The sequence below is a fragment of the Mastigoproctus giganteus genome, chromosome 6 (genome assembly GCF_048544385.1).
Source record: "Mastigoproctus giganteus isolate SK-2022 chromosome 6, ASM4854438v1, whole genome shotgun sequence".
NCBI classification, from domain to species: Eukaryota; Metazoa; Arthropoda; class Arachnida; order Uropygi; family Thelyphonidae; genus Mastigoproctus; species Mastigoproctus giganteus.
Genome location: NC_143580.1, coordinates 208699786 through 208725560, shown reverse-complemented (window position 1 = coordinate 208725560; position 25775 = coordinate 208699786). Strand labels below are relative to the sequence as shown.

The following is a 25775-nucleotide window of genomic DNA, read 5'->3' as shown; positions in this document are numbered from 1 at the left end:
TCTTATAATGGGGGATTTTAATTTCCCAGATATTGACTGGAACTTGTGGATTGGTCACTCACACACTAGCAAGCCTTTTGTGGATTTATTGGATGATTGTTTTCTACACCAGCATGTTCGGGAGGCAACTAGAGGGAGTAATACTCTTGATCTGATTATCAGTAGTGATTCTTCATGCATTAGGAATCTGCAGATAAAGGAACCACTGGGTGGCAGTGATCACAGTGTGCTGAAGTGGGATTTACTCAAGGAGGTAACTACCATCAGAGGTAAAGGGAAGGGTTTTTGCTTTCGTAAAGGTGACTATGGTGGTCTGAGACAGTATTTAAATTTTATACAGTAGGACCAATTGATGATGTTACCAACAGCAAATTCAAAATGGGAAGCATTCAAGGAACTAATCTTGGAAGCTACCAGGCTTTACATACCAACCAAGAAATACTGTTCAAGGTTCAGGCCTAAATGGTTGTCAGATGAACTAATGAGACATATGGCAGAGAAGAAAAATGCATGGGATACATACAAATTAATGGGTGACATGGAAGCCTATGATAGATATAAGTTGGTCTGTAACCAAGTCACAAAGGAGATTAGGCAGGCAAAGGCAGATTATGAGAAATCCTTGGCAAAGGATGCAAAGAAAAACAGAAAAGAGTTCTTTACCTATTTAAACTCAAGAAAGAAAGGGATGAATCAGATTGGTCCACTGGATGTTGATGGTTCAACAGTTGAGGATCCAGCTCAGGTGGCTAACAATCTAAACGAGTATTTTGCATCTACATTCACACATGAGGAGTTATTCAGGAAGGGGAATGTCGTAGGTGAAGTAAACATTGGCAGTGAGCTAGATGATTTTCTAATAACTGAGACGAAAGTGGAGGAGAAATTGTTGAGGATAAACATAAAAAAGGCACCCGGGGTGGATGGGATCTATCCAGTTATATTAAAGGAGGCAGCAAAGGAAGTAAGCAAACCCCTAGCCATAATTATGAGAGCTTCTTTGGACTCAGGGGGAGGTACCCATAGACTGGAGATGTGCAAATGTAACCCCAATTCACAAAGGAGGATCAAAGGCTGACACAAGTAATTATAGACCTGTTAGTTTAACTTCGGTTCCAGGAAAATTAATGGAGGCACTGGTTAAAGAAGCACTGCAGGATCATCTGGACAAGAATTCAGTTATAGCTCAGACACAGCATGGTTTTGTTAAGGGCAGGTCTTGTCTGACCAATTTGATTGGATACTATGATGTAGTCACAAAAGAACTGGATGCAGGGAATAACTTTGATATTATATATTTGGATCTTAGAAAGGCTTTTGATACTGTTGCGCATGGAAGACTGCTGCACAAATTGGAGAAGTGTGGCATTGGAGGCAAATTGCTGCTATGGATAAAGGGATGGTTGAGTGGCAGAAGACAGAGAGTGGTAATCAATGGACACTGCTCAACGTGGACTAATGTTATTAGTGGAGTTCCTCAGGGTTCAGTGTTGGGTCCATTGTTGTTTTCTGTATTTATAAATGATATTGATGATGGTGTATCAGGCTTAATGTCCAAGTTTGCAGACGATACAAAGGTTGGCAGGGTTGTTAAGGACACTACTGATACTATGCTGCTGCAACAGGATCTGGAAAGGTTGAGCAGATGGGCTGAGAGGTGGCAAATTAAGTTTAACATTGACAAATGTAAAGTACTACATATGGGAAACAGTAACCCCAGATCAACGTATCAACTCTGTGGTACTACGCTGACAGTGGTAGAGAATGAAAAGGACCTGGGGGTAATTGTGCAGGCAGATATGAAGTTCTCTGAGCAGTGCAGACGAGCTGCAAGAGTAGCTCATGGTGTCTTGTCAATGATATACAGGAATTTTTCTAGCAGGGACAGGGATGTGATTATTCCCTTGTATAAGGCATTGGTCAGGCCACACCTTGAGTACTGTATACAGGTCTGGAGGCCTCATTTCAAGAAGGATGTAGAGCTGCTGGAACGAGTACAGAGAAGGGCAACAAGATTAGTGAATGGAACAAAGGGTTGCTCTTATGAAGAAAGGCTTAAGTTTTGCAAATTACAGAGCCTGGAGACTAGGCATCGGCGAGGTGATCTGATAGAGGTGTATAAGGCTTTGAATGGCTTGAGCATGCTCAATGCCGATGGGATTCTTCCTCTTGCTCAGAATAATCACCTGAGAGGGCATAAATTCAAATTGAGGAAGGACGGATGTCGGATAGATGTGCAGAAATTTGCCTTTAGCCAGCGGGCAGTTGGTTTGTGGAATAGACTCCCATCGCTTGTTGTTGAAGTTGATAGCCTAAACAAATTTAAGGCTCAGCTGGACAGGAATTTCGAACGAACGGAGGGGTGAAAATGGGAGTAGTGGTTGGTTTTTTTTTTTTTTTTTTTTTTTGGCTGATGCTGAATAAGCTTGCTTTCTTGCATCATATGCCTCTACTAATGTTAATGCTAATGCTAAAGGCAAACTTCTGCACATCTATCCTACATCTGTCTTTCCCCATGATATTTCTTAATATTTTATATATCTTATCTAGCATTCTATTTTTTATTCAACTTAAAACCAAATCTGGATTTACAATGGGAATTTCTTTTGGCCAGTTCTCTTGGATACAAAAAGTTTCTCTATTTTTTTTTTTTTTTTTTTTGAAAAAAATTAGTTTTTCTTTTCACAAAAAATAAGTATTAAAACTGTGTTAAAATTGGAGTTTTTAAAAAATATATTACAGCGTTTTGTTTATTTTCGTTAAGAAATTGACAGTCAGGTGTGCTAGTTTAGAATTAATGATATTTCTTAATATTTTATATCTTATCTTATCTAACATTTTATTTTTTATTTAACTTAAAATCAAATCTTTTGATTTAAAAAAAAATTAATTCAAAATGAGGACACAGATCCTTTACAAGTGAAAATCGTATTAAGATAGCATTTGTCCGATTTTACGAATATTAGGGGTCTCGATTACATAGGTTTTCAGTCCAACATGTCTTATACTTATTTGTGTGCAAATATCTGATTACACTGAATTTCCTGCTGCTTTAAACTGAAAATTCATTCCTACTATACATAGGTGTTATTTTTGATTTTTCAGAATTAACAATACAGTAGAGCATTGATGATATGAACTAAATGGGACTGGGTGCAGTTCAGACATCCAATTTGTTCGGATTTTCAAACTTATCAAAAATACTCTTCTGGAGTTTAGAAATAAAAATACTAAGTTGTACTTACATATTGTTATTCATAAAAAAACAAATGGAACTTTCAGCCACAATAATATATATATATATACACAGGCGGACCTTGATTAACATGATTAATTCGTCCCGCGAGCGCATCGTGCAAAACGGAAACGTGTTAATCGAATATCATAACCAATAGGAAAAATTATAATTGGTCCTTGAACTTCTGGAATGTCCATAAAGAATTTTAAAAATACCTTTTAAATAACTTTTTAACTGTATATAATGTAAAAGATAATGAAAATAATTATGGAATTAAATGTTTATTGCATAAAACAGCGGTTCTTAAACTGTGCGCCGCGGAATATTTTAAATTTTCGAGGTAAACACAGCGATACTCGACATCTGTCGGACACTGCGCGAACTACTAGCTCGAGGTAGTTCAAAGTTTCAGCATTTCTTATTAAGTTGTTTGGACCTAACTACTAAACGAAACTGTTAGGTATTTCTTTTGGTCTGGGTGCACCTTGAAAAAATTACTGAGACATTAAAGGCGCCGTGAACCGAGAAACTTTGGGAACCTCTGACAAAAAATACACAATGAAGAAATTACTGTTGGGGAAATATTTAAAGTGTTGACTTTCTCTTTTCATCAATCAATTTCCAAGAGCCGACAACAATCTTCTCTGGGCCCTGGCGAAATAAATATCGCAGAGAACATCAAACCTTTTGTTTGAGGTTCTATGCTATATGAAAGATTTCATCTAATTCTTTTCATCAAATCTTTTTCAACTATCGCATAAAAAAAAAAGATTGCGTTAACTGGAAATTTGCATCATGTAAAGTGAAAAGTGGTATCATTTTTCAAATAGCGTTAACAGAATATCGCATTAATCGAACTCGTGTTATGTGAGGCCTAGCTGTATAGGCCTTTAACGAAAAGCATTACTTATTTTTTGCTGCACCAGTTCTGACTACTTTTCTTTGCTAACAGATCTCACTCTTTTCAGCAAGAGTAAATGAGAGTTGGATAGCATTTGGATTGTTGATCGTTTGTCGAATCAGTTAGTTTGTCGATTTTCACATTTCATTTAATTTTGTTAATTGGCAACATAATAAAAGTGTAGACAATCTGTGTCCTCATTTTGAATTATTTTTTTTATAGCCTGTGGATAATATTCCTCTGATTTGTGCTTATTAGAATTGCCGTTTAATAGAACCAAAATTAAATTCGCCAATATGATCCCAATAATCAGCAGTTACTGTAATTATTATATGGCACCAGCATAAAAAAATAAATGATGGCTCATTCGGATTTTTGATGTTTCGAATTACTGATATTTGGATTTTCAATTCTCTACTGTACGTGGAAAATTATGTGCATGTCTTCTATAATTTACATCATACTGCTTTGGTATTTTACTGAAAGAGATTGAAAGTCATGCACCATACGATCCAATAAAACAGTCACACATTACAGAACATAAGGCTAGTATCCTAAATTTCTATTATGAATTGTAAACTGACACATCTGACTGTCAATTTCTTAATGAAAACAAACAAAACTTTATAATATACATTGGAACTTCCCTATAACAAATTCGATAAATCCAGCGAAAAAATTCATTATAGAGAAATTTCGTTATACAGAGAATATCTTTTTTATTAAAAATAGTTATTTAATTATAAAATGAATCTACATTTATTTTTAATGTATTTTATTTCCAAAACACTTATTCAAATTACGTTTACACAATTTTCGCCGGGAAGTATCACAAATTAAAACAATCTGCAATTTTCATTTGCACAGTACAATTAAAAAATGTCTGATTCTCAAAGAAAACCTCACATTTGTTCAGAGCATTAAAAACATTATCAGGAACATTTTCACAAAACTGTAGACCCATACGAACCATTTTAAAAGCATTAATCATTTCTTCACGGTTAGCTTTTCTAAGGGTTGTTCTGATGCGTCTTCAGCGTCATCATTAATTTCTTTGTGATCATGGTCACATCTAACACTGTTCAGCAGTGTTTCATCTTCATTTGGATGTTCTGTTGTAGTCATATCTTGATCTACATAAACATAACTATCCAGTGTTATTGCATTTTCAATGTCTCCAGACAATTCTAATAATGTCCAAAAGTTTTTCAGTTGTGAAAGGGGCAATTCATCTTGTTCATCAGTTGTTGTTCGACTTACTGCAAATCCCGCTTTTGAAAAACAATTTTGAATAGTGTATTCAGTGACATCATTTGTCAAAACTTTTGCCAGTTCAGACATGCAATCTCTAAGGTTAATTGTAACCTCCAAGTTTCTATTTTCTGATAACGCATTGACAATCTTCATTATTATTCTCTTTCGATAATAAAATTTAAAATTTTTAATAATGCCTTGGTCCATTGACTGGAGTTTTGACGTTACATTTGGTGGTAAAAAGAACAACTTCACACTTTTAAGTTTGGCAGAAATACTGGCAGGATGTGCCAGACAGTTGATAGTTACCAACACGATTTTCCTTTTTTCTTTTGTTATACGCCTGTCTACTTTTAATATCCAGTCATCAAAGATATCACTTGTTATCCATGCTTTTTTATTAAAAGTGTAGTCAACTTCCAAAGATTTTGTGCCTCTAAAACATCTTCAGTTTTTTGATTTTCCGATGACTAAAAGTCTTAATTTTTCACTTCCTGTCATATTTGTCCCAACTAGCACAGTGATTCTTTCTTTGCTTCGTTTTCCACCAAAATATTTATCATCCTTAAAAGCAAGTGTTCTATTCTGTAAACATTTAAAGAATAAACCCATTTCGTCATCATTAAAAACATCCTTAGGTTCATATTCTTCCAAAATCTTCTTTACGGTGTTGTTCCTCCAACTGTTGCAATCTTCTTCGCTTACATTAACACTTTCTCCACAAATAACCTTTTCCACAATTCTGTGGCGCTTCTTAAATTTATCTAGTCACCCAGTGCTCGCATTAAATTCTGTATGTCCAAGGGACTATGCAAATTTCAGAGCTTTTTGCTTAATTATTGGACCCGATATTGGTATATTCTTTTCACGTATCATTTGCACCCATTTTAGAACAGCTTAAATATACACAACTTAATTTGCTTCTTGTCTGCTCCTCCTTCAATTGCATTTAAAATTGATTCGCGATTTTTTAAAATCGTAGATAAGCCGCTTGCAGACATGACATATTTTTCCACAACATCTTTTTTCTTAAAACCCTTGTCAATATCATGAAGAATTTTTACCTTATCATTAATACTTAAACACTTTCTCTTCAACATTGTTTCCGCAATTGTAAAAATTACTTGACTGCAGCTCTTGCTAATACACACATCGCAAACTTCGTGCGCTGGCCATAGAGTGAATTGTTACTACCGCCTACTCAATAACGTTCGCTTGCTAATTCAACAGTATCACGTGACCTTTCCTATCAATCACTTTGAAAACATATATGACTTTGTGAATTTCTTTTATTCTGCTTTCATTCATATATAAACGAAAGAAAATTTACGGTTAATGTATGCTGCATATTACTTTTCAGAAAAAAAAAAAACTTACAAGAGCATATAGCATATGTGATTGATGACAAATTGTTCTAAAAGAACAAAATTTAAAAAAAAAAAAAAAAAAAATTCATGAAAACCATTTACTGGAAGTCCAGTTAGATGAGAATGGACATATATAATGATTGAAATGAAGGTCACATGGTACAGTTGAGGTGAGAAGTAAATGTCACTCAGTAGGTATTACTAAAATCCACCTATGGTAACATTCTAGGTATTGCCACCACAGCATGCTAAAGCTCTACCGCAGCGAATTTCGTTTTCCCGAGCCAACATCAATTTTCAAATCTACCCTATTTATTGGAAAGTTTAAGACCACTTTTAAGAAACCCATTTGGTTTTATAACTCTAACAAAAATGAAACAAAGACCATCCTACGAGCGTCAATGGCCACAAGTATTCACTAAAAGGATGATTAATTCCAGATGCTAATGCCCAATTCGGAGGGAAGGGGTCCGGTATATTTGAGCAGTTGTTTAGCAGTAAATGCTTGAAAATCTTCAAAAATGCTTTTACTAATTCGTTATAGAGAGGCTAACACTTTGCTATATGGGGTTAATTTTACATGTAATTTCGTTTCAAGGTGCAATGTTTTGCAAAAAAATCGTAATATAGAGAAATTTGTTAAATAGCAGTTCGTAATATATTCTCTATTTCTCTACTTCTATTCGTTAAATATTCCGCTATATTTTTAAAAAATTCCAATTTTAACACAGTTTTAATACTTATCTTTTGTGAAAAGAAAAACTAAGTTTTTTTTTTTTTTTTTTTTTTTCCAAAAAAAAAAAAAAAAAAAAAAAAAAGACAGAAAAACTTTTTGTAACCAAGAGAAATGATAAAAAGAAATTCTCCATTGTAAATACAGTTTGCAGGTTTGGTACTATCATAACTAGTGATGGCATAATCAAATATACAGGGGGAGAAAGGGGCTGTAAATGCTAACCTCCTTATGAAGAAGTCCAAATCCATATCCGCCCTTCTCAAAGGCTTCACTAACTAACTGGCCAGCCAGCTTGTTATGACCACTTCTAACTGCCATAATTATATGATGATATACATGATCTTTCTATAAAAAGAATGGGCAAATTAATTACTTCAAAATTTTCATATTTTTATTAAAATATGCATATTATTAATATTACACAAAAATATACCATATTTATTTCAATGTAAGCTAACTAATAATTCCAATGGTAACTATCAAGTAAAAAATATCCACTTGATACTTACCGTTCATAAGTTTTCATAATTCAATTAAAAACACATTCATAACAAGTTTACTAATGAACACATTATGTAACATTTCTGGTACATTCATCAAATAACCCCCATTATCTAGTATGCAGTGACCATGATTAAGACCAAGTAATAATAATAATTGTAGACAATTCTTTTAGCATTAGCATTAGTTGAGGCATATGATGCTAGAAAGAAAACTTATAGACCATCAGCCAAAAAAAAAAAAAAAAAAAACCTTTCCCATTTTCACCCATTCAGTAACTCCAAATGTGTTTGTCTAGTTCAGCCTTAAATTTATTTAAGCCATCAATTTCCAAAACAAAAAATGAAAGTCTGTTTCAGCAATCAACTATCCGCTGGCTAAAGGCAAATTTCTGCACATCAATTCTACAACTGTCCTCAATTTGAATCTATGCCACTCAGGTTCTTAATCTGAGCAAACAGAAGTATCCCATCAGCACTGAGCCTGCTCAAGCCATTCAAGGTCTTACACGCATCAATCAGATCACCTCGCAGCTGCCTAGTCTCCAGATGCTGCAACTTGCAGAACTTTTCTTCGTAAGCCTTACGAAGCCTTTCTTCATAAGCACCCCTTTGTTCCTCTCACCAGTCTTGTTGCCCTTCTATGTACTCGTGTTTTTTTTTTTTTTTTTTTTTGTTTGTTAGTTGTTGGCGCATCAGCTTCTGTGGCCATAATGCACCTCCCGAAGTTTTTGCATTTTACTCTGATCCAAGCCCGAGGCAGAATCGAACCCGCAACCTTTGGGTTGCCAGGCAAACACTTTACCCACCTGACTAGCCCAGTCGGCCTCTGCACTTGTTCTAGCAACTCTTCATCCTTCCTAAAACAAGGCATTCAGACCTGTACACAGTACTCAAGGTGTGGTCTAACTATTTTATACAAAGTATAATCACATCCTTGTCTCTGCTAGCAAAATTCCTATACAGCCACTCCCAGATTTACGTAAGGGTTGCATTCCGCAGAACTCTACATAAGTCAGAATTTCAATAAATGCTCATGCAGCACTCACAAATTTGATTGAAGCAAAAAAGAAGTATCCGACGAACATGTAAATAGAATTATTTATTCAATATTTTTCATCTCACACGCAGAAAAATTTACAAAAATTTCAAAATTAGAAAATTACAACATCAGCAAGTTTTACCTTTCGAGCATCATTGCCAGAATCAACGTATCCAGCTGATACGTATAGCTTCTACAGAGGTTGAAGGCTGTGGAAATTTAGAAGGGGTTTTTCCAACACATTAAAAAATTTCTCTGCAGCTGCAGAATCTGCACTGGCAACTTCACTACATACTTTAATGTTTTGGAAACCAGCGCAATGCTTGAAACTATAAAACCACCTGTTAACTTACCACAAACTTGGCTTAGGTTAGCCATACTTATCCTAAATATCTTCATAAATACTTCTTGCTTTTGCTTCAATGGCCATTGGACTCAGGGGCACTTGCTTCTGAATCTGCTTTTCCATCCATATTATTAATAGCTTTTCCATCTTCGACATAGCACCTGAATGCTGTTTTGTTATCATTGTTGATCTTAAATGCATTGATCCTTTAACACGTTCTTTTACACGTTCTTGAAGCAAAGAGACCTAATTCTGTGTAATGGATAACAGACTTTGTCCTGCTTCATAATTCTTAAGTAATCATCTGCATTTCTAAATCAAATTTGTTTCGTTTCCTAGCACTGCCAGCACTTGCACTTTTCATTGGTCCCTTTCCCTACTGTATTGTAAAAAGTAAATAGGAATGAAGAGAAGATTCTGAAAATTTATTTATGTTTCTTATAGGATTGAAGATTTCAGTGAAGGGTAAATACATTTCACCATAATACCGTAACATAGAAACCCACAGAATTCCAGTTATCACTATTATTGCATATGCAATAAGATCGAGTTTACTATCCATTTATAATAGATTTCACTAACAGAAAAGCCCAATAAACTGGAAAGTGCAAATTGTTTTTATTGTTTTATGGTAGTGACCACCAGAAATGTGTTTTAGAAAAACATCACAAAGGAGTTCAAAATTGATTCTTATAATGGAATATATGATAACGATGAAAGTGTACTGCAATTTCCATTATAAAAATGACCTTGTAGAGAGATAAATAGCTTAGTTATATAGCGAAAATTTCAACTTCCAATGTCTTGTAACGAATTACCAAAAAAAAAAAAAAAAAAAAAAAAACCAATATGTTATTGGGTTCACATTACGATACTTTTACGATATTTATTCCTACAGGATGCAAAATACATTTCCATGATTTTTTTAAAGTTTGCATCAGCCGGCAAAAACTTACATAAAGTCAAATTTCTGAAACTCCAGGCAGTATTACATAAGCCGGGGAGTGGCAGTATACCATTGACAAAACTCCATGACCTGCTCTGGCAGCCCATCTGCACTGCTTAGAGAACTTCATATCCAAATGCACAATTATTCCCAGGTCTTTTTCATTCTCCACCTCCCTGAGTGTAGTACCACAGTTGATACATTCCTCTTGGGGTACTGGTACACACATGCAGTACTTTGCATGTCAATATTAAACATCAGTTGCCACTTCTCATCCCATCTACCTAACTTTTCTAGATCCTGTTGCAGTAGCATACTGTCTTTACTATCATTAGCAACCCTGCCAACTTTGCTATCAACCTTTGTATATCTTTCATAATGATCAATGAGTGCATAACAAAATGCATTTTGGAATTAACACTTTAAAACAAAAAAAAAAAAAAAATAATGACTTTAATCAGATCATTACATAATTTATAATAGGATAATAATCGAAAAAAGCAATCAAATAAATTTTGCTTTAACATAAAAATATTAAAAGAAGCCAACAAAATATATTTAAGTACAGTAATACCCCGACTTACGCTACCCCGACTTACGCGAACTCGGAGTTAAGCGGTTCTTGATTTTTTCGTTTGGCAACGCTGCCGCCCACTATCTTCAAGGTCGTTTTTCATATGTTATCGATATACGGTGCGACGGCGGAGAATGAGAGCGAAAGATGAACAAAATTCAACTTTGCTGCTTTTATGTTTTTTATATCAGTGAAGGGGAAATACATTTCACCATAATAACGTAAAAACCAACACAATTCCAGCTATCGGTAAAATCGCAAATGCAATTAGACCGAGTTTACTACCAGTTTATAACATATTTCACTAGCAGAAACGCAACTGGATTTTTATTGTTTTATGGTAGTAACCCCTAGAAATGTGAGGGGTTAATAGTGTATCTCTGCCTTTATGGTGTTGTTTATTCAGTTGCTACATGCGCGCAGCTTTGTTTATGCGTATCAAGCGTGCTCCTCGTTTTGTAATTGTGCTTTATTCCCTAAAAATTAGTAAAATTAAAAGGTGTGAAAAGGAAGCGTCCTGGTGAAGACACTGCAGATTCAGAGAGAAAAAGAAAAGCAATTATCGATAAACAGAGGCGGACTGGGTCAAAAATTCTTACCCGGGAAAATTTATAGTGGCCTCATACTATGGTTTATGGCCAAAATCACACTGGCCCACCAGGGTTTCCCCGGCAAGGCTTATGGCCAGTCCGCCTCTGTCGATAGAGAAAAAATATAAAATTGTGAAACGCTTTGCGCGAAATGAAAGGCCATGTGATACTGCACGTGCTACAGGCCTAAACGAAGCAACGGCGAAAAGCACATGACAATTGCAAACTTGACAGGTTGAAAATTGAAAAGGGCTTAAAAATTTTAGAAAACATAGACTCCAACGAAGAACGCGTTATAGCTACAAAGCAAGGAATAAAAAAATTATTATCTTGCTACGAAGAAATTCTGCGTGAAAAAAAGAAGTCTCTGTGTCGTCAGACGAATTTGTTAGATTTTATGAAGCCATCGACATCGAAATAACTTTTTTACGTAAGTCATTTGTTTTTTAATACATATTTTGTATTAATATGTATAAAGAACTGCAATTTTATTAATATTTTTCTTCTAAACTAGTGTTTTTGTTAGTCCTTGGTCCCAATTAAGCAAAATTTATATGTATTTATATGCAAAGTTGTACCCCGACTTACGCGAATTCGACTTACGCGATTTTCGTCGGACCCACCTATCGCGTAACTTCGGGGTATTACTGTATAGCATTCTTAATTTCATTAATACTACAAGAAAAAGGGTAGAAGTAACAAAATTTTATATTATTTTGTTGCACTATAAGTGATCACATTATCTTATTTGCCTCGCATGTAGTGCTGTAGTGGAAAAGGTCTAAGTATGAATCCCATCAATGACAGTGAACTTTTATGGTCTTATTTTCGCTCCACAGGTGAATTCAGCCTCAGGCAAGGATAGTAAAGTCCACATCCGCAGAAACTCTGAATTTTTGCCAAGAAAAACATACAAACCGACACCAGAGAACACACAATTTATGGATAACAACACGCATATGGGATGAGGGTGTTATCATTTTCTACTGATATTGTTGCCTTATCCGGCATACATTCTTGAGACATGGTGGATCTTTAGTTTTTGATAATTTTCAATTCTGGAAAAGCTTCATTCTCCTGAAGCTGCTGACATTAGCAGCATTAAACAAATTTAATGAACTGCTTATGTATCTGGAAATGAATCTATCAGGGATTTTCTGCAAATAAAATTCAAAACTGATCTCATACCTTGTTGTATGAAACAATGCAAAGTTTTCAGCTCATCTAACAGAGCTGGCCTGTGAATATCACTTTCATTTTGATTTTTATTATTAGTCAATTTTAAATGCAAATCTTGTAAGTGTTTTATCCCATTCTTTTATTTACATTATAAATAATGCAAAATGTTTCACTGTGTTCTTTTAACAACTGAAATCTTTCAGTGAGGGATGCTATACCTGTGCCTAGTCTTGAGTAAAAAAAATTTTTTTTTAAATAATAACAAAAAATATATATACACCTAATTCTGTTTTTGCACGAACTTTTTTTACACGAATTTGATTTAACACGAATTCAAAATAAATATTTCATTCTCTTTTTACACGAGTCATTTTGATTTAACACGATTTCTATGAATTTTTTTTTGCCTAAATTGTAAGAATTTTTTTTTATTTGTGGCATATTAGTATCATTTCTATATTACACGCACCAATAGATTGGATAACAGCTAGTGTGTGCGTTTTGAAACGCGTGCTTTTGCTTACCAATGTGTACGTCTAGGTATCTATGAATCATCAACGTTTTTATTGAATTTGGTGCACATCTACGGTATTCGTGCATTGTACCTTCGGAAGACGTGTAGTAGTAAGCTCTATTTCAAAGTGAAAGAATCTTTAGTGAAATTTGTGCACATATAAATTTATTAATTTTGCCAATAGTCAATAAATTGTAAGTTTACAAATTTTTCATACCTTTTTTTATTAATTATAACTGAGATATTTTTCGGTAGCCCTTATATACATTTGTAATGTCGAATAATTCGCCTATTACCAAAATGAAAAGGAAAACGATTTCTTTGGAACTTAAAATTCAAATTTTAGATCGTCTTGCAACTGGACAAGTGGCTACGTCTCTAGGAAAGCATTTTGGTGTACATGAAGCTACTGTAAGAACTATTAAGAAAAATGAAGCTGCAATTAGGAAGTCGGTATGTTCTGGAACAAAAGTAAGTGTTAATTCATCATCATATACAAGAGATATTGTCAGGGAAAAAATGGAAAAGGCTCTGGTAATATGGATAGAAGATCAGTCACAAAAAAGAGTACCAGTAGATGGAAATGCCATCAAGCAAACAGCACTAAGAATTTACAGACAGATTAAAGAAAAGGAGCCAAGCATTTCATCTCAGTTAAACAGAAAGTATGAATTTTCTGCGAGTACAGGTTGGATGACAGGGTTTCTTAAAAGGAATGCTCTTCATAATATAAAAATTAAAGGTGAAACTGCATCTGCAGATGAATCGGCTGCTAAAGTATTCCCGCAGGAACTTGCAAAAATTATTGAAGATGGAGGATACACTCCTGATCAAGTGTGGAATGCAGATGAAACTGGTTTCTTCTGGAAACGAATGCAACAGAACGTATGTAGCCAAATCGCAGAAAACTGCTGGTGGTTTTAAGGTAGGTAAGGATCGCGTGACCTTATTATTTTCCTCCAACGCTGCAGGAGATCGTATGTTGAAACCACTGCTGGTAAATCGAGCCCTAAACCCACGTTCAATGAAAGGTGTAGATATCAATAAACTGCCTGTTCACTGGATGGCAAACAAGAAGGCCGGGTGACCACTACTATTTTTACAGAATGGTTCAACAAATTTTTCGTCCCAGAAGTTAGACGTTATATGAATTTGAAAGGTCTCGAATTTAAAGTTCTTCTGATTCTTGACAATGCACCCGGCCATCCTGTCTTAGAACACCCAAACGTACAAATTTTATTTCTGCCACCTAATACTACATCTTTGATACAACCGCTAGACCAAGGTATAATTGCGACAATTAAAACATACTACGTAAAACGAACATTCCAACACGTTTTGGACAAACTGAATGATGAAACACTAACAATCATTGATGTGTGGAAGAAATTCTCAATTATGGATTGTATCAATCAAGTTGGATTAGCGTTAACTGAATTAAAACCAGCAACTTTAAATGCGTGTTGGAAAGCGGTTTGGCCACAATGTGTAAAAAGCAAAGATCCCATCATCCCTAATACGACCGAATTTCCCAACATCATTACAATGGCACACAAAATTGGTGGAGAAGGATTCGATGATCTATCGTTTGAAGATATTGATGAATTGTTAACCGACAAAGCCCTAAGCGAAGATGAAATATTAGAGGTTGTCCTTGGGACTCCTTATCCCACAGAACGTAGTGATAATGAAGAAAATGATCCTGTTCTAAATGCAGATTTAATAAAAGAAGGTCTGGAACTGGCCAGAAAATTAGGTAATCATTTTGTCAAACATGACCCTAATGAGGAACGCGCTGGGAAGTTTCAACGTGAACTGAAGTTGTTGACAGCCTCTTACAGAGAATTATATAACGGCCTAACCAAAACACGAACACAACGATTAATAACTGAATTCGTTCGTAAAACCGGTGAAACATCAGCACCAGAGGAGACTCGTGCTGATTTTGCTCAAGAGATCACAGAAAGAATTTCATTAATAGAGGAAGAAGACGATGTCCACAACATTTCTAGTGATGGCAGTGATATTCCAGTCGTACGCAAACATATGCGCCGTTTATTATCAGAAAGTGAAAATGAATAAAATCTTGTTATGTGTAAAACAGATTTTTTTTGTTCATGAAGATTTTTTTTTTCATTTCATATTCATACAAATTTATTTTAATACATTTTAATTACATATTATTACATGTGTATTTTGTTTAAATAAAATAATAAGCTTAAAACGAATATTTTTATGTTTTTTTTTTTTAAATTATTTTTATGTGTTTTTTTTTTAATTATTTTTATGATTTTTTTAGATCCGGAACCAATCTTCTTTTCTTCCATAAATACAATGTCTTTTTTTACACGAATTTTTTTTACACGTATTTTTCAGGAACGTATCTATCGTGTAAAAACAGAATTAGGTGTATATATATACACACACAGTAGGGTCTCAGTTATCAGGAATAATTGATGTCACACCTCTTCCAGATGGCCAAGTTTTCCGGATAATCGAATGCAAGGAAAATAAATTTAATCTTACCTTACAATTAAATTAAATAATTAAGATTAATTAAATTAAAAAAAAATTATAAACCAATCTCGGAAAACATAAAAATATCCAGGCATTTTTATGATTTTTAAACAAAACAGGAAAATTAGAAAGATTTTGAAATACTCTCAGTTTTTTCAACTTAGTGATAACAAGCACGGACAATCTGTGCATCCCAGTAGCATTTGCACACATAGCAATCGTAACTTGCTCTTTTCTCATCTTAAAACCTCATGCAAGCATTTCTCTTTTAGTGGCTAGGGTTTGTTAATGCTTTCCATAATAAGCCTATCTCATCAACATTATGTCTTCTTTCTCTTAATTTGCTAAAAACTGAAGCAAACTTACTTTTAAAGGACAACACTGCCGATTCGTCAGCAGAAAGTTTCTTGCCTTGAATATCTAATTCACGTATACCGTGTCTCAGTTTAAAGTTTTGCAGCCAACCTGTACTTGCCTTAAAATCTTTATTACCTCTTAATTTTCAATTAAAATCCAATGCTTTTTCACACAACATTGGGCCAGACACTGGTTCACCAAAATTTCACTTCTGAAGAAACCACAAATAAAGTGCACTCTCTAAAGTCATATTTTCAGGTTTCGACTTCATCTTTTTCCTGCTAGATCCTCCTTCACTAATTATAATCGACACAAAGTCTGCTAAAGCATTGGAATTTTTCTTGTGGTCATAAATTGTTGACATCCCCACATTAAACTCTTTGGAGAAATTTCCTAAATTTCAACCTTTTCAAATTCTATTAAAAATTTCCGCTTATTGTTGCAATGTTAAAACCTTATTGTTGCGGTGTTCTTTTCGTTCATATTTTACCATAAAAAATTGAGAAAAATAATAAATCGCACAGTTTCGAGCTGATATTATTCTTACCGAATCTGGAGCTAAACTAATCAGAAATTCACTCGTGGTTTCCAAGAAAACACAGTAGTCTGCGATATTTTTCTAAAGCACATTTCTGAAAATCACATAGAATTCTAGAGGTCACAACCATAAAATAATAAAAACAATTTTAAGTTTTCAGTTTATTGGGCTTTTTGTTTGTACAATCTGTTACAAACAGATAATAATCTCAATCTATTTGCTTATTAGAATCAAAATTCAATTTGTAAAGGTGATCACTATAACCAGCGGGTACTGCACTACTGTTAATAAAAATAAAAAAAGAAAGATCAGCCTTTTGAATTATTCCAGATAACACAAGTTCGTGCAAGGGGGAAAGAGAGAGAGACAAAGAGAGAGACTTTTTTGGGGGATCATCAACAGGCTCATCAGATCTTTTGTGATGCAGCTTTTAACTAGGGCATAAGACCGGCAGGAATCAGCAACAAAATCAAATTTATTTATATAAAAATGTACACATAGTACATTGTCTTTTGATTATCGTATTCATGTTTAAAATTTGGGAAAGTTTTATTTTTTAGCTCTAACATTCTTCACTTATAACATGGGTGTTAAAGTTGTCTCTCAAAGTTCGTGTTACACTGAGCTTCCATTATACATGAATATTTATATTCAGTGTGTGTGTGTGTGTGTGTGTGTGTGTGTGTGTGTGTGTGTGTGTGTGTGTGAGAGAGAGAGAGAGAGAGAGAGAGAGAGAGAGAGAGAGAGAGAGAGAGAGAGAGAGAGAGAGAGAGAGAGTGAGAGAGAGAGTGAGAGAGAGAAAGAGATTATCTGATTATCAGCAGCGATTTTCCATACTTTAAGAATTTGTAAAATAATAAGAGGTTTACCTCAATATAGTATGTAGAACACTTCCGTATGATACTCTCTAGAAATTAAAACGAAAAAAATTGAAAAACTTACATGCAGAAACCGTAAAAATTAAATTACACGAAAATTCTGTTAATGTTCATCGGCCATATCTCATCTCCGATTCGTGGGCTTTCACGTGCATGAGCGAAAACAAATAATCCCTATTTAAATTTCATACTCACCCCTATTCGGTAATTTTCATTCCTGTGATCACAACATACAGTAGAAAAGTGTTGTCAGCTTCAGGAAAGAAAATCGTTTTGCAATTTTTTTAATTAATTTTCTTATTTTTAATTGCATTAAATTGATTTTTGATTGTGTTAAATTGAGTTTTAATTATTTTTTAAATTATTTGTTACTATAATGTAAGTTTTTCAATTATTTCGTTTTAATTTCTGGAAGAGTATCATACGGAAGTGTTCTACGTACTATATTGAGGTAAATTTCTCTTATTATTTTACAAATATTGATATCAACATAGAATGTATTGAGCATTATAGCTCTGGTTCATACTATCTAATACATTAATCTACAAATCTACAAATAAAGGAACCACTAGATGGAAATAATTCAAAATATATTAATATACATTATTCTCATCATTTTACATGTTTCACTTATTTTACGTTTTTTTGTCAGCTATATGAACTTTATCCAGTGAACTTTTTTTCACTGTTAATAAAAATAAAAGAAAAAACAACTTTAATTAATCCTGAAGAAGCATGTTTTTAGGTACACAGAACTGTACAAAAAAAGGGGGGGAGGAAAGTAACTCATCTCAAGACTGCCAAGGGCTTTGGTCTCACCTGCCAGCTGTAGTTAAAATTTTCATTTTCCTCACAAAGAAGACTTAGCGTGTCAACTGAAACTCCCATCCTAAGGGCTTCACTGAGCAACGTTGAGTTTACAGTCGGATAACTCATTGTATATTCAGAATTGTCCTAAAGTGAAAAACAGTAAAGGGGGAAAAAATGAAAAAACTAATATATAAAAAATAAAATAACATAGCAAAAAAAGGATAAATTATGAACTCATTACTTAAGAAGCTAAGAAAGAGACTATACATAGGAGCAAATCATAAATCCTGTGGAGATGACAGCAGTCACATTAATGTACACAGTTATGGAATGCCTCTATTCTTGCAGATTATAATCAATTTGGGTTTCTAGTTAATTAATAACTTAATTTGGACATATAAAATTTTTGTGAAGTTATTTTCTAAAATATATCTAAATTTAATTCTTATCATTTTGTAACTGCATAATTCCTGTAATATTTTGCAATTAACTCTACTTTTTGTAAAATTATATCCAATATTATTTAGTAATTTAATTTTTAACATAATAATGGTTTACACACAATAACAACACTTCAAATTTTCTTCATGGAATATCACAACTCAGGCATTCTGTGGGAAATTCCCATCAGCTATACATTGTTTACTTGCAAAACCGTGGCACACAATCAAAGGTCAATTTAGTATATAATCCTAGCTCAAATGATGATTCTTTTCTTTTTCTCTGATATAAGGAATGTACTGATCTTAAATTAAAACTTGATGCATTGCTGGATGAAATTGAATCACTAAAGAAAGATACATTCCCTAGAACCACACATAAAACTGGAAATTTATCATGGATTTCAGTATCGAGCAATTTTCCATGATGGGAAGTCACTAGATACGTGATTCCACGAAGTTACTATATAAACTTAAACTGTCGGGATCACAGGTAAGACCCATCAATGGAGCACAGAATGGCTACAAGACAAGGAAAGAGGACTGTCATTAATTACTTCAGATTGGACTGTAAGAGCAGGTGTGCTTGGGTTGATTTTGGGATTAATGCCGCTTCTTAAATGACACTGACAAAGGGGTACAGGGTGTGAAGTAAAATTTGCATATGGTATCATAATTAGGAGAGTGGTTAACAAGTGGCACCCCTTGCAGAAGACTTGGATGGGGCTGGCCAAAACATGACTATGTTTTGGACAGTACCATCCAAGGCAGGCAAAGGCAGATTATGAGAAATCTTTGGAAAAGGACGCAAAGAAAAAGAGCAAAGAGTTCTTTACTTATGTAAATTCTAGAAGGAAGGGGATGAATCAGATTGGTCCAATTGATATAGATGGTTCAACTGTTGATGATCCTGCTCAGGTAGCTAACAAACTAAATGAATATTTTGCATCTACATTCACACATGAGGAGATATTTAGGGAGGGGAATGCCAGAGGTGAATTAAACTCTGGCAGTGAGCTAGATGATTTTGTAATAACTGAGAGCAAAGTGGAGGAGAAATTGTTGAAGATAAACATATAAAAGGTGGATGGGATCTAACCAGTTATACTAAATGAGGCAGCAAAGGAAGTAAGCAAACCCTTAGCCATAATTATGAAAGCTTCCTTGGAATCAGGGGAGGTACCCACGGACTGGAGATGTGCAAATGGAGGCACTGGTTAAAGAGATGATCTAGACAACACTTCAGTTATAGCTCAGACACATGGTTTTGTTAAGGGGAAGTCTTGCCTGACCAATTTTATTGGATACTATGATATAGTCACAAAGGAACTGAATGCAATGAATGATATATTTGGATCTTAGAAAGGCTTTTGATACTGTTGCACATGGAAGACTGCTGCACAAATTGGAGCAGGAATATTTGCTGATGCTATTGAGGCAGTGTTAGGGTGCAAGAATATTTGCTGATGCTATCGAGGCAGTGTTAGGTAGGTCGGAAAACTGCTAGCTTGGGGGAGACAAAGACCAATAGATTGACAGTAGCCACTGGCAGAGGTGAAAGAGATTCTTGCACTGCTTCTATTCAAATGAGCAGAAGCCTGAAAAACAAGATGCTTGTTATTTCAGAGACTGCTGGGAGCCATTGTGGTACAAGTAAACACATGGGTTGTGTTAGGGTAGCTAAAAATAGAAACAGGTGCAGGTATACGTGCGTGTACACCAATGCTAGGAGTTTAGTAAACAAATTTGATGAATTTGAGGTATTGCTCAAAACATCAAAGGCAGATATTGTTGGGATATCAGAGACGTGGTGTCACACAGATATAAGGGATGCAGAACTGGAATTTGGGGAGTACAACGTCTACAGAAAGGATAGACAGGATAGGAAGGGGGGAGGGGTTATGCTATTAGTTAAGAAACACATAAAAACCAAGGAAATGAAGCCAGTCGACATCGCTGAACAGTGCAGTGTTGAGTCAGTTTGGTGTGACATAAGCATTGGGAGATCAAAATTGAGAGTAGGAGTGTGCTATAGGCCTAATGACTCTGATGAGTATAATAAGAAACTGTACAGGGAAATAGAGTGGGCCAGTAAATCAGAGAGTCTTATAATGGGAGATTTTAATTTTCCAGATATTGACTGGAATTTGGGGGATGGTCATTCACACACTAGCAGGGCTTTTGTGGATTTATTGGATTATTGTTTTCTACATCAGCATGTTCGGGAGGCAACTAGAGGGAGTAATACTCTTGATTTGATTATCAGCAGTGATTCTTCATGCATTAAGAATCTGCAGATAAATGAACCACTAGGTAGCAGTGATCACAGTGTGCTGAAGTGGGATTTACTCAAAGAGGTAACTACCATTAGGGGTAAAGGGAAGGGTTATTGCTTCCGTAAAGGCGACTACAATGGACTGAAACAGTATTTAAATTCTATACAGTGGGACCAACTGATGATGTTACCAACAGCAAATTCAAAATGGGAAGCATTCAAAGAACTTATCTTGGAAGCTACTAGGCTTTACATACCAACTAAGAAATATTGTTCAAGGTTTACGCCAAAATGGATGTCAGATGAACTAATGAGGCATATGGCAGAGAAGAAAAATGCATGGGATACTTACAAATTGACACAGAAGCATATGATAGATACAAGTTGATATGCAACCAAGTTACAAAGGAGGTTAGGCAGGCGAAGGCAGATTACGAGAAATCCTTGGCAAGGGATGCAAAGAAAAACAGCAAAGAGTTCTTTACTTATGTAAACTCTAGAAGGAAGGGGATGAATCAGATTGGTCCATTTGATATTGATGGGTCAACTGTTGATGATCCTGCTCAGGTAGCTAACAAACTAAATGAATATTTTGCATCGACATTCACACATGAGGAGTTATTCAGCGAGGGGAATGCCAGAGGTGTATTCAACTCTAGCAGTAAGCTACAGAATCTTGAAATAACTGGGAGTAAAGTGGAAGAGAAATTGTTGAAGATAAACACAAGAAAGGCACCGGGGTGGATGGGATCTATCCAGTTATATTAAAGGAGGCAGCAAAGGAAATAAGCAAACCCTTAGCCATAATTATGTGAGCTTCCTTGGACTCAGGGGAGGTACACATAGACTGGAAATGTGCAAATGTAACCCCAATTCACAAAGGAGGATCAAAGGCTGACACAAGTAATTATAGACCTGTGAGCTTAACTTCTGTTCCAGGAAAATTAATGGTGGCACTGGTTAAAGAAGCACTGCAGGATCATTTAGACAAGACTTCAGTTATAGCTCGGACACAGCATGGTTTTGTTATTAAGGGGAAGTCTTGCCTGACCAATTTGATTGGATACTATGATGCAGTCACAAAAGAACTGGATGCAGGGAATAGCTTTGATATTATATACTTGGATCTTGGAAAGGCTTTTGATACTGTTGCACATGGAAGACTGCTACACAAATTGGAGCAGTGTGACATTGGAGGCAAATTGCTGCTATGGATAAAGGGGTGGTTGAGGGGGAGAAGACAGAGTTGTAATCAATGGACACTGCTCATCGTGGACTAATGTTATTAGTGAAGTCCCTCAGGGCTCAGCGTTGGGTCCATTATTGTTTTCTGTATTTATAAATGATATTGATGATGGTATATCAAGCTTAATGTCCAAGTTTGCAGACGATACAAAGGTTGGCAGGGTTGTCAAGGACACTACTGACACTATGCTGCTGCAAAAGGATCTGGAAAGGTTGAGCAGATGGGCTGAGAGCTGGCAAATGAAGTTTAACATTGACAAATGTAAAGTACTACACATGGGAAACAGCAACCCCAGAGCAATGTACCAACTCTGTGGTACTACACTGACAGTGGTAGAGAATGAAAGGGACTTGGGGGTGGTTGTGCAGGCAGATATGAAGTTGAGCAGTGCAGACAGGCTGCAAGAGTAGCTCATGGAGTATTGTCAATGATATACAGGAATTTTTCCAGCAGGGATAAGGCGGTGATTATTCCCTTGTATAAGGCAATGGTCAGGCCACACCTAGAGTACTGTTGTTGTTGTTGTTGTTGTTGTTGTGATGGGGGTTTAATGGGGCACGAGCTGCTGGGGCTATAGTGCGCCTACCTAGAGTACTGTATACAGGTCTGCAGGCCTCATTTCAAGAAGGATGTAGAGCTGCTGGAACGAGTACAGAGAAAGGCAACAAGATTAGTGAATGGAACAAAGGGGTGCTCTTATGAAGAAAGGCTTAAGTTTTGCAAATTACAGTGTCTGGAGACTAGGCACCAGCGAGGTGATCTGATAGAGGTGTATAAAGCCTTGAATGGTTTGAGCATGCTCAATGCTGATGGGATTCTTCCTCTTGCTCAGAATAATCACCTGAGAGGGCAAAATTCAAATTGAGGAAAGACAGATATAGGATAGACGTGCGGAAATTTGCCTTTAGCCAGCGGGTGGTTGGTTGGTGGAACAGACTTCCATCCCTTGTCGTGGAGGTTGATCGCCTAAATAAGTTTAAGGCTCAGCTGGACATGTATTTTGAACGAACAGAGGGGTGAAGTGGAAGTGGGTTTTATTTTTTTTTTTTTTTTGGCTGATGCTGCATAAGCTTGCTTTCTTGCATCAAATGCCTCTACTAGTGCTAATGCTAGTCACAAAGGAACTGAATGCAATGAATCATATATTTGGATCTTAGAAAGGCTTTTGATACTGTTGCACATGGAAGACTGCTGCACAATTTGGAGCAGTGTGGCATTGGAGGCAAATTGCTGCTAGAGATAAAGGGATAGTTGAGTGGGAGAAGACAGAGAGTGGTAATCAATGGACACTGCTCTTCGTGGACTAATGTTATTGGTGGAGTCCCCCAGTGTTCAGTGGTGGGCCCTTTGCTGTTTTCTGTATTCATTAATGTATTGATGATGGCATATCAAGCTTAATGTCCACATTTGCAGACAATACGAAGGTTGGCAGAGTTGTTAATGAAACTAATGACAGTACGCTGCTGCAACAACAAGATCTAGAAATATTGAGCAGATGGGCAGAGAGGTGGCAAATGAAGTTTAACATTAACAAATTTAAAGTACTACATTTGGGAAGCAGTAACCCGATTAATGTATGAACTCGGTGGTACTACACTGACAGTGGTAGAAAATGAAAAGGACCTGGGGGTAATTGTGCAGGCAGATATGAAGTTTTCTGAGCAGTGCAGATGGTCTGCAAGAGTAGCTCATGGTGTCTTGTCAATGAGATACAGAAATTTTTCTAGAAGGGATAAGGAGGTTATTATCCCCTTGTATAAGGCAATGGTCAGGCAACACCTTGATTACTGTATACAGGTCTGGAAGCCTCATTTTAAGAAGGATGTAGAGCTGTTGGAACGAGTACAGCGAAGTGTAACAAGATTAGTGAACAAATCACGTAAAATTATGCTCTTAAGAAGAAAGGCTGAAATTTTGCAGATTACAGTGTCTGGAGACTAGGCACCTGGTTGAGGTATATAAAGCCTTGAATGGTTTGAGCATGCTCAATGCTGGTGGGATTCTTCCTCTTGCTCAGAATAATCGCCTGAGAGGGCATAAATTCAAATTGAGGAAAGACAGTTATAGTATAGATGTGCGGATGTTTTCCTTTAGCCTGTGGGTGGTTGACTGTTGGAACAAACTTCCAACTGTCACTGTAGTTGATAGCTTAAACAGATTCAAGGCTAGAACTAGACAAACATTTGGAGAAATTGGATGGGTGAAATGAGAAGGGGTTTTTTTTTTGGCTGATGCTATATAAGCTTGCTTTCTTGGATCATGTGCCCATGCTAATGCTAAAAAGGGCATTACAGGTATTGGAGGTCAGAAGAGGCAAATTATAGATTTATATCATGCTATTTCTAAACAGTATGATGAAACCAAACAACTGATAAACTTCAAGTTTGGAAACATTCAAAATCTAAGCTTGCATCATACAGACAGTGAGAATGTCTCTCTAAACTAGGTCTTTGTCATTACTCGTTTTAAATATTATTAGTAGTGGTCTACACCACTACTAATTTACCCCTTATCAGAGTGTTTCTGTAAATGTAAGCGCATTGAGTATTGAGTTTTTTCTGCTAGCACTCTACTCTGGGGGAACAATCACTTCGTAAAATTATGAAAACTGATAAAAAATAATGAAAAATCTGTACAAAAAAATGCTTTTAAATATTAATTTGTCCTGATTTTGACTTGGGTGACACACTAGCCAGGTACAATATACGCACTACAACATGGCAACAATCAAGCCGTCATGGCAACAAAAAAGCCAACAATCATAAGATTATTGTAATTATGGCCCTATTAGATAGGGCTCGGGTCACACTGCAGCACCTCCAAGGATAAAATGGAGGAGATTAACATGTCACAGTGAATCTCCAAAAATGCAGCTACCCCCAGAAGATCTTAGACAAACATATTTGAGAAGCTGAACTTAGGAGAAGGGATTAATTCTCATCCGCTGCTACTGCATAAATTCCCTACTATCCAAGCTTAACAGAGCAGATCTCTAGAATATTATGCATCTATCAGACACGCTGTGTGAAGCTGCCAAGCAGAAGATTAACATTAGTAGAGGCATATGATGCAAGAAAGCAAGTTTATACAAAAAAAAAAAAAAAATACCTTCCCATTCGCTCCAAATGTTTGTCTAGCTCTGCCTTGAGACAGACAGAAGTTTGGACCAGCAATCAACCACCCACTGGCTAAAGGCAAATTTCTGCACATCTATTCTACAACTGTCTTTCCTCAATTTGAATTTATGTCCCTTCAGGTGATTGCTCTGGGCAAATGGAAGAATCCCATCAGCATTGAACATACTCAAACCATTCAAGGCCTTATACACTTCAATCAGATCACATTGCAGATACCTAGTCTCCAGACACTGTAATTTGCAAAACTTAAGTCTTTCTTTGTAAGCGCAATCCTTTGTTCCATTCACTAATCTTGTTGCCCTTCTATCAGCTCTATATCTTTCTTAAAATGAGGTCTTCAGATCTCCACACCTTGAGTATGCTGTACTCAAGGTGTGGCTTGACCATTGC

At 35.7% G+C, this 25775-nt stretch overlaps 1 protein-coding gene across 4 annotated transcripts in view; it reads right to left on the bottom strand.

Moving 5' to 3' along the window:
- LOC150084913 (poly [ADP-ribose] polymerase tankyrase-like) overlaps positions 1-25775 on the bottom strand; it is a 1170388-nt gene that overhangs the window by 762857 nt on the left and 381756 nt on the right. For all 4 annotated transcript variants that reach the window (XM_090376702.1, XM_090376704.1, XM_090376701.1 and 1 more), the window contains 2 exons: positions 18297-18431; positions 7719-7841 (listed from right to left, as the gene is read on the bottom strand). In XM_090376702.1, the coding sequence (XP_090232828.1) occupies positions 7719-7841; positions 18297-18431 (258 nt within the window). The remainder of the gene's footprint in view (positions 1-7718; positions 7842-18296; positions 18432-25775) is intronic.